Source organism: Eurypyga helias, unplaced genomic scaffold (assembly GCF_000690775.1).
Source record: "Eurypyga helias isolate BGI_N326 unplaced genomic scaffold, ASM69077v1 scaffold8991, whole genome shotgun sequence".
Classification (NCBI taxonomy): Eukaryota; Metazoa; Chordata; class Aves; order Eurypygiformes; family Eurypygidae; genus Eurypyga; species Eurypyga helias.
Window position 1 is genome coordinate 4,301 of NW_010230159.1, and position 9,744 is coordinate 14,044.

Genomic DNA, 9,744 nt, shown 5'->3' on the forward strand with positions numbered 1-9,744 from the left:
GCTGACCCGAGGACCCTGCAGGAACTGGAAGCGCTCCCTGGGGTCCCAGTAGCAAAGCTGGACAGAGGGATAAGCCAGGAAGAGCTGGGAGGCAGGTGCCCCCCTACGTCCTCTGGAAGCAATGGTCCTTCCCTGCCTTCCTCAGCGGCCTGGCCACTACACCTTCTGCCATGGCAGTGCCTTGGTGGCCCTGCCAAACCCTGTGCCTCCCGCCGTGGCAGCGCTGCCCCTCGGTGGCCCTGCCAGCCCTGCACCATCTGTGGTGGCCAGCTCAAGCTCCTCAAGCAGCACCATGTCTTGGGGGCTCCAGGAAGGGGTCCTACCATGGGCAGGGCCAGCCTGTCCCCCAACCCATATCCGTGGGACATCCGTGGGAGATGCACTTTGCCCTTCTTGTTCTGGGCTTTGGCTCCGTGGCCACTTTTTGTATCTTCCCGTGTTGTATCCGGGCACGGAGGCTGGCTCCAGGTTGACAGTGGCACTCTCTAACCTGACCTTTGTAGAGGAAGCGCGGCACTAATCCCCACAATTAACTTCATCCTAAGCAAAATGAAATAAAGGCCTTGACCCGCCACGGCTATGGCCACGCCACGTGGCCGCCCTTATTTTCAAAATACTCGTTGCCTTCAGCTTGACTGTTTAACTCCGTGTCCCTCCTTTTGTGGGTGATGACTGAAGTTGGAATGAAAAAGCAAGCGCTGACCCATTGGAGCAGCTGGAGGTGGCCTCAGCCTCGCAGCCCTGTTCTGTGGCATCTTAGGACCCTAATTCCAGGGAAAAGTCCTTTGTAGCTCCACTGGGGTGGGTCTCATGCCCAGGCAATAACTCTTGGAAGGCTTTATCAAAACAGGGTCAGGAAAAGTTGTATGGAATGGGAAAAAACCCTGCACAGACTGAATGTTCTCGGAGACACACGTATTTTCTGTAATTGTGCCCAAATTTGTAACAGACAGTTAGTAAATCTCTTTGCTATTAAAATGGCCATTTTTAGAGCAGAAGCACCAGAGAGAGAAGAGCCCAGCGTACCTGAGTAGAGATTGTCCTGAGTTCTTAGGAGAGAAGGAATGAAGAGCACCGTGAAGTAGACCAAGATGGTGAGACAGCAGCACCCTCCAGCTCAGAGGATGAGGCAGAGGTCAGCAGGTCGATGCACAAGCAGGAGCAGGGTAAAACCATCCTCGGGAGCATCTGTTGTTTCAGCTGCCACCACCTCGCCAGCCCCTCAACAGCCTCTCCAGCTGCTGGTGCTTTAGCTTTGCCCATGAGCATTTTGAGTATCTCCAAGGAGATTCCACCACCTCTCCAGGCAAGCTGCACCAAGGCTTGTCACTCTCCTGGGGAAGAGGGGTTTCCTGATGTCCAGCGGGAAGCTCCGGTGGTTTCAGCTTGTGCCTGTGGCCTCTGGTCCTGTCGCTGGACCTCATGGAGAGGATCCCGGCACCATTCTCTTTGCACGCTCTCTTCGGGTGTTCATGGATGAAGTTCTCCAGGCTGAACGGTCCCAGCTTGCTCAGCCTTTCCTCACAGGGGAGATGCCTTAGTCCCTTCATCTCTGAGGTTCTTTGTTGGACCCTCTTCATCGCTGCTGTACTGGGATCCACTACTCCACGCTGGCACCGTACTGAACAAAGCCCGGGACGTCATTTCCCCAAGCGATAGGAAAAGAGGAAACGGCCTCAAGTTGCACCAGGGGAGGTTTAGATGGGATATCAGGGAAAATTTCTTCAGCGGAAGGGCTGTCAGGCATTGGAACGGGCTGCCCAGGGAGGGGGGAGTCACCCTCCTGGGAGGGATTCAAGAGACGTGGGTATGGTGCTGAAGGACAGGGTTTAGTGATGGTAGCAGCAGAGTTGGGTTACTGGTTGGGCTTGGAGATCATAAAGGTCGTTTCCAGCCTAAAAGATTTGATGATTCTGTGATTTTCTGCCACAAGGAAACAACAACTCAGTGTTGAGGTCCAAATGCTCAGCAAAGACATAGACTCACAGAGCAGTTTGCGTTGGAAGGGACCTTAAAGCCCATCCAGTTCCAACCCCCCTGCCATGGGCAGGGACACCTTCCACTAGACCAGGTTGCTCCAAGCCTCATCCAGCCTGGCCTTGGACACTTCCAGGGATGGGGCATCCCCAGCTTCTCTGGGCAACCTGTTCCAGTGCTCCCCACCCTCTCCAGGAAGGATTTCTTCCTGATATCTAATCTAAACCTCCCCACTTTCAATTTAAACCTGTTACCCCTTGTCCTGTCACTCCCTGCCCTTGGAAAAAGTCCCCCCCAGCTTTCTTATACCACCCCCCCCCGGCACTGGAAGGGGCTCCAAGGTCTCCTCTGAGCCAGGTTTTGGTGTCCTGTCAGTGAATCTGGGCAACCCAGTTCATAGCATCGACTCCCATAACACCTTCCCACTGCCATGACAGAATGTGCTTAATGGCAGAGAACCCCCCCAGGTTGCAAATTTAACTTAAGGAACACAAGTTCCCACTCCGAGACCCTAATCCTTACTGCAAGTCAAAGCAGAAAAATCCAAAAGTGCTTATTTTTTCCCTTTTGGCCCTGCCTTTGGCACAGATGTCAGAAGTGGACGCAAAGATGGGATGTTAAGTGCTAAAAGTGAGGTTAAAACACCCAATCACGTAGCAATAGTGCAGACTTTGGAAAAAAAAAAAGGGGGACAGCATAAATGGGCTCACATGCTGTTCCTCTGCTCCACCTTCCTTCCAGTTTTGTTCTGACAAAAACATCTATTTTTTAAGCATATTTGCAGCTCGGGACGTCCAGTTCATCTCATTCCAGAGTATTTGTGCTGGATAAGGGAAGCGCAGACGATTCCAGGACCCAGCTTTAGGTGTGGGGTCACATCCCAGGCCTCGTGAAAAACCCTCGTCCCGGCCCTTAACCATGCTGGCACAGCTCACACCTCCTGGTTTTCTCACTCCACCAGCCCACGTGAGGGTGAGGCTGCGGTTCTCTTGTGCTCTTTGCAAACCCGAGGATAACTGCTCATGCTTAGGTGCCGGTCCTCAGCTTTGGAGGGAAGGGAGAAAAGGGTGTTGGGGAGGAGTCGGAGCTGCAGAGTGCCTGGGTGGGTAAGGAGGATGGAAAGGGAAGTATGGAAACCAGAATGAGTTTGAATGTAAATAATTCAGAGTCCAAGTTTTCCGGAAGTACAAACTATCGCCCGTTAAGGCCAGGCGCAGGATCTAACAAACCCAGACAGGCTGACACGGATAGCTTGATACCAGACACCGCAAGAGGTAAGAAGAGGCAGAATTGCAAGCTCAGTGCACCCAGACTCAGCTGCTTTCACCGATGAGGAGCCGCAGGGTCGATCCAAGCTCACGTACCCAACGCCGCGCTGCTCTGCGGCACCAGCCCGAGGCGGCGTCATTTGTAAAGCGCCATCTTCTTGCTCTGGTACATGTACATGTAAGCGTCACAGAAGAGGCGCTTGGCTACTCCATCCATGTCCCGAGGTTGCTCCAGGGCCAGCACAGCCAGTGGCAAGTCCAGGTATTTGGCAACTTCAGGGCACAGCGTTACCGTGGGAATGTTGAAGCCATTTTCATCACCTAACCCAGAAAGAAGGAGAAAAGTCCAAACCAGGTCGCAAGGGATGAGTACCTACAGCTCAAGCAGATACTGTCACACTCAGCAGTAATGTGGTGCCTTAGCTGAGAGGCCAACGAATGGGGAATCATAGAATGTTTTGGGTTGGAAGGGACCTTAAAGATCATCTAGTTCCACCCCCCCTGCCATGGGCAGGGACCCCTTCCACTAGACCAGGTTGCTCAAGGCCTCATCCAGCCTGGCCTTGGACACTTGCAGGGATGGGCCATCCACAGCTTCTCTGGGAACCTGTCGCAGTGCCTCACCACCCTCTCTGTGAAGAAGTTCTTCCTGATATCTAATCTAAACCTCCCTGTTTTCAATTTGTACCCATTACCCCTTGTCCTGTCACTACAGGCTCTTGTAAAAAGTCCTCTCCCAGCACCCTTGTAGCCCCCTTCAGATACTGGAAAGCTGCAATGAGGTCTCCTCGGAGCCTCCTCTTCTCCAGGCTGAACAAGCCCAATTCTTGCAGCCTTTGGGAAGGGCAGGAGAATGGTCCTCAGCCAATCCCAGGTGGCTCAACACATCCCTTGTTTGAACACAGCCACAGGATGAAAGCCCTAGGAGAAACTCACACTTGGCCTGGCCATACTCTTCTCTAGGGTCTACTTAAACGGTCACTGTTGGAAGCAGCGTCCAGGGAGAGCCTAAATCACGCAGGAGGCTTCAGGTGGACTGACCAGTGCCTACACAGTGAGCATTGCAGACCCCCCGCAGCCGCCCAGCACCCGGCTGCGATCAAAGCTCTGAGCCCAGCACCGTGTCCTCACCGTGCCTGTCAGCCATGCTGTCGAAGAACATCCAGTCTTCGTTCTCGGGGCCGTATTTCACGAAGGAGACGTAATGACTGGTCTCGATGCAGAGGACTGCGAAGAGCTCCATCTTCTCACGAGGGACCTGCTGACTGCCCCGGGGGCTCCGGCTGTGAAACTCTTCGGGGATATGCAGCCTCGTCGGTTTGTGCGTTTTGCGTCGGTAGTGGGAGTGAACCTGAGGAAAAATGATGGGGTGGCACCGCTGAGAGGGCGGAACTCAACCTGGCCTGCCAGAAGAAAGAGCGTGCAGGGGTCAGAACCCCAGTTTATTCCCCACTGATCTGACTCCCACGTTCCCTGCGTGCCAGGGAGTGGTGGTGTGTCAACAGGCTGGCAGCAAGAAACTGAGACAGAAGCCTGCTACCCTCCAAAAAAGGCCTGGAAGCTGTAGGAAAGTTGCTGGTGAGACAGCGTGGAGGGCCCAGCACTCTGTGCAGTGTTAAGAATTACTAGACTTTGCTTAAATAAGTACGTTCAGCTTAAATAAATTGGGCTTGTTCAGCGTAGAGAAGAGGAGGCGCTGGGTAGACGTGATAGCAGCCTTCCAGGACCTGAAGGGGCTACAAAGAAGCTGTGGGGGACTTTTTACAAGAGCCTGTAGTGACAGGACAAGGGGCAACGGGTTTAAATTGAAAGTGGGGAGGGTTAAATTAGATATCAGGAAGAAATTCTTCCCAGAGAGGGGGGGGAGCACTGGAACAGGTTGCCCGGAGAAGCTGTGGATGCCCCATCCCTGGAAGTGTTCAGAGCAACCTGGTCTAGTGGAACGTGTCCCTGCCCATGGCAGGGGGGTTGGACCTAGGTGGTCTTTGAGGTCCCTTCCAACCCAAACCATTCTAAGATTCCATGATTCTATTCTATAGAAAGAGCAGCACTGGAGAGTGGAAATGGGTGTGTGAAAGGAGTCGAAAGGGGTGCCCATCGACTCGCTCGCGTCACCCACTGCGAAGGGACTCTGGTCCGAGCAGGAAGGACTCGGGTGGCGAGTATGGCACTCCCAGGACAGTGTATCTGTGCTCAAGTGGTCTCTGCCTTTACAGCAGGATCAGGCCTCATTTAGGCTCTCTGTAAGCAGAGAACGTGTGGCACCTAACCCCACTCATGCAGCTGATGAGGTCAGTGGGACTGATGCGCAGGGGGCCCTCTGAGCAGCTGAAAGGATGGCAGGGGACACCTGGGTATTCTGGGGGTTTCAATTTATTGTCAGCCCCCAATGCAGGTTTTTGTGAGCAGCCAAAGAAAATGCATACCTGTCTGGAACAGGAGGCGCAGAACTGCTTCAGGCCCGAAGCTGCGAATACTTTGTCTTTGAAACACTCCGAACACTCCAGGGTGGCGACGTCGCCGCACAGGCAGCACTCCCTGGGACCTGCAGGAGCAACAGGGGTGAGAGGATGTGTTTTCTCCGGAGCTTGTCTGAAATCCAACTTACCCTGCCAAAACTCCACGCAGGGAAGAAGAATCACACCATGATCCCACCTCACAGCCCAAAGAGGGTAGAGCTGTCACCTGGTTACTCGCAGTCCCAGCTGGGACATGGCCCAACAACTTACTGTCAAGCAGCAGATCCGTTATATCCAGCTCCAAGGAAGGAATGATTTTGCTGAACATTTTATATTCCTTTCCAAAACGTGGCATTTGGATAATGAAGCAAGAAGGGATCTGGGAAAAGAAAAGCAAGTGTCACTCTGCCAGAAGGGAGAAATCCCAGAGATTCTTCTCTCCTTATTGCTGGGGGTAAAGACTTTATGCTCCCGTTATTCACAAGTGGCAACAGGGAAAGCACAGCCCTCTTCCCACGCTCCAATTTCCCAAGACCTCTCTCACATGGCTGTATCCTGCTGCTCTGCAGGGTTGGCTGTAAGACACACTAGACCCACTGCAGACTCCGTGACAGGCACAGGTATGCTGGAGGAAGCAAGAAAGAGGCAGCAGAGAGCAGAGGCGGAAGGCAGCTGGGCTCACCTCCACCAGCTTCAGATCTGAGGACAGGAAGGAGTGTTCCACTAACTGCTGCACGTCGGGAACCACCAGGTCCTCCTGTTTGTCCATAAATATCTGGTAACAGTAACAGTCCTGCTCCTTCTGGCCTCCTGACCTGCAAGGAGTGGTCACAGGGCTGGTTTGTGGCACTACGTGAACACCTGAGCTCCCAGAGGACGCACTGGTTTTGTCCTGCAGGAGCTTCTGGGCCCAAGGCACCGAGGGCTGCTTCATGCAACACGGACACAAAGCCCTTTTTCCACCCAGAAATCATAGAATGGTGTGGGTTGGAAGGGACCTTAAAGATCATACAGTTCCAACCCCCTGCCATGGGCAGGGACACCTTCCACTAGACCAGGTTGCTCCAAGCCTCATCCAGCCTGGCCTTGGACACTTCCAGGGATGGGGCATCCACAGCTTCTCTGGGCAACCCATCCCAGTCCCTCCCCACCCTCTCCGGGAAGAACTTCTTCCTGATACACAATCTAAACCTCCCCACTTTCAATTTAAACCCATTACCCCTTGTCCTGTCACTACAGGCCCTTGTAAAAAGTCCCCCCCAGCTTCCTTGTACCCCTTCAGGTACTGGAAGGCTGCAATAACATCTCCCTGGAGCTTCTCTTCTCCAGGCTGAATATTAACTATGTGCCACGAGAAGAGGATACAAGTACCATCTTCAGCCTCATTATCCCTCTATGGAGGGGTCACATCCTGCTCCTACAAGCAAAACTCAGATTTTCCCACATGGATGTGAATATTAAAAGACAATTCAGTATTTTTTTTTTAAAGCAACTGCCACGGCACAATCAGCAAACTCCTCCTGGGCTGAAAGATCCATTTATAACCGCACGTAGGAAAGCCAGAGAGCAAAATTCGCTGCATTCAGAAGGCGAGTTGTGCACAGATCTCCCACAGCCCCAACATCCCTGAGCCAGCAGAGAAAGGATTTCCTTCAGATGACCCTCCGCAGGGGAGCTGCAGTACAGAGCCACCTTTGTGCTCAGCCTTTTCGAGCGCTCCACGATCTACGGCTTGACTGACGTCTCGACAAAGGAGCACGGAAACCAAACAACCCCCTTCTATGCTCCTGAACAGCACAGTTATTTTTGGCTTCCTTCAGCCTCTCATCCTCTTTTGTAGAGTCCTGAAAACCCGGGACTGCGTCCATGGACTGACTGTTTGAGAGGCTGCAGGACCTGAGCCAGCTTGACAGTCTGGACACATCCCAAACGCATCCAAAGGCTGTCAGATACTGCTGGCTCTGCACTGAAGTTGGACACTGCATTTCTCAAACCCCTGCTAGCTGTCCCTAAGGATGAGACAAGGGTTTTTTAGCCTCATTTTCTGAAGGCGGCACCTCTGGGAAGAGTTTGGAAGTGTCTTTTCCTGGATGTGTCACCTGGGACAAGATCACAGCGGAGCGGAGCTGCACACAGCTCACTGAGCTGTTCCTCCTTGCTGAAAAGGGGCGAGTAACACCCAGTGATCGTGAGGGGGGTAACTAACGAGCCTGGCCTGGGTAAATTGGATCGTTTCGATAGGGGAAACTTACTGCAGTTTCAAGAGTGGCTCTATTCCCAGGACCTGATGCATTATGAGATTGAGGAACTCCTCGGGATCTGAAAGGTCAGAAAAAGAAAAAAAAACATGGGTCACACCACAGCAGGAACAGTGCCTTGTCCCAATGCATCCAGAGGCTGCCAGATAAACACGAGCCAGCGTTCCGTGAAGCTGGAATCGTCTCTTTTACTCTAGGTAAGGGGACACTTGGGCTAAAAGCTGAGAGCATAAATCCTAGGATGAACGTGGGAAAAAAAAGCAAGCCAGCCCTCAGCTCCTGCACTCTTACAAGCCAGAGCATCACAGCAACACCATCTCAGAGGCCTTAACGGGCAGTTGCTGCTGACACCAAGGGTATAAGCTCCAAGCGAAATCAGGGGCAGCTACGGAAATTCAGGAAACTGAACAGTTCAAGCCATCCCTGGCAAAAATAAATACACAGCAGCACAAAACACGAGTGCTGTTCACTGACATGGTACCTGCTGTTTCTGGAAGAATCACTGCATTTGTTTAGTATCCGGGCACTCAGAGGTCGCTGCAGTGGGGTTGGGCGTTGGTGTAACGTGGTTTTTTGATGTAAACTATAAGGGGCCTTGCTGTGGGTGGATGGGAACGTGGTGATTGCACCCAGAGGGTGGTGGGTTTCGGCCATAAGTGTTTTCAGTCTTCTTTTAACCAGTCTAAAGTCTTTGAGGAACCTCAAATGATTTATCAGAACTCAAAGACAAGTTAATCTTGGCAAAACGATAGATCGAGTTGGATTCTAGCAGGGACCTCAGGGATGGACTTAGGGTATAACTCCAAGTATAAAGGTCAAGGAAATTTCCCTTGTTTAAATTCTGTTCCCACAGATCATCTTTTCCCTTCCCGGCAACAGCTGCCACCAGGTAAGACACCCAGCAATTCCTATCTTTGCAGCAGCTTTCAAGACAAATTTCAGTTGAACAGCTTGTAGTTTTGAAAGCTGAAAAGTATTTAACACGTGCGTTTTCACATAAAGGAAGAGCAGAGCGGGCATATTAACGCATGTTCCTGGGAGAAGCGTACAATTAAGTTGTCAGCCCGGTGCCTGGATGAGGCGGCACGCAGCGAAGCGGCCAGGGAAGGCCCCAGAGAGCACGTTACCTTTCTCAGCGTTGGTAAAGCTTGAGCACTGGCCCTTTTCCGTCAGCTGCTCCCTAAGGTGCATCACACTGCTAGCCCTGACGAAGCCAGTCCTAGAAACAAGAAGTAGCTGCAGATGAGCTCTGCAGTGTATCTGAATCACAGAATCACGGGTTTGGGTTGGAAGGGACTTTTAAAGACCATCTGAGTGCACCCCCCGTGCCATGGGCAGGGACACCTTACATAGACCAGGTTGCTCCAAGCCTCATCCAGCCTGGCCTTGGACACTCCCAGGGATGGGGCATCCACAGCTTCTCTGGGCAACCTGGCCCACTGCCTCCTCACCGTCTGCGGGAAGAATTCCTTCCTGATATGCAATTTAAACCTCCCAACTTTCAATTTAAACCCGTTACCCCTTGTCCTGTCACTACAGGCCCTTGGAAAAAGTCCCCCCCAGCTTCCTTGTAGCCCCAAGGTCTCCCCAGAGCCTTCCCTTCTCCAGGCTCAACAACCCCAACTCTCCCAGCCTGTCCTCAGGGCAGAGGGGCTCCAGCCCTCGGAGCATCTCTGTGGCCTCCTCTGGACCTGCTCCAACAGGTCCATGTCTGTCTTGTGCTAGGGACCCCAGAGCTGGATGCAGTGCTCCAGGAGGGTCTCCCAGAGTGGAGTAGAGGGG

At 52.7% G+C, this 9,744-nt stretch overlaps 2 protein-coding genes across 2 annotated transcripts in view; one reads left to right on the top strand and one right to left on the bottom strand.

Annotated features, from left to right (window-relative positions):
- NAPRT (nicotinate phosphoribosyltransferase) overlaps nucleotides 1-2,947 on the top strand; it is a gene marked incomplete at its 5' end in the record, with an annotated part of 7,244 nt that extends 4,297 nt beyond the window's left edge. The window contains one exon of the mRNA XM_010160646.1: nucleotides 2,939-2,947. Coding sequence (XP_010158948.1) covers nucleotides 2,939-2,947 — 9 coding nt within the window. The remainder of the gene's footprint in view (nucleotides 1-2,938) is intronic.
- Nucleotides 2,948-3,381: 434 nt separating this feature from the next.
- LOC104516344 (ubiquitin carboxyl-terminal hydrolase CYLD-like) lies at nucleotides 3,382-9,181 on the bottom strand (the record flags this gene model as incomplete). Its single annotated transcript, XM_010160647.1, has 7 exons — nucleotides 3,382-3,566; nucleotides 4,377-4,596; nucleotides 5,672-5,790; nucleotides 5,975-6,083; nucleotides 6,387-6,519; nucleotides 7,957-8,023; nucleotides 9,090-9,181. Coding segments are annotated over 7 exons (925 nt in total), but the record flags the coding sequence as incomplete, so codon positions are not given.
- Nucleotides 9,182-9,744: the final 563 nt, after the last annotated feature.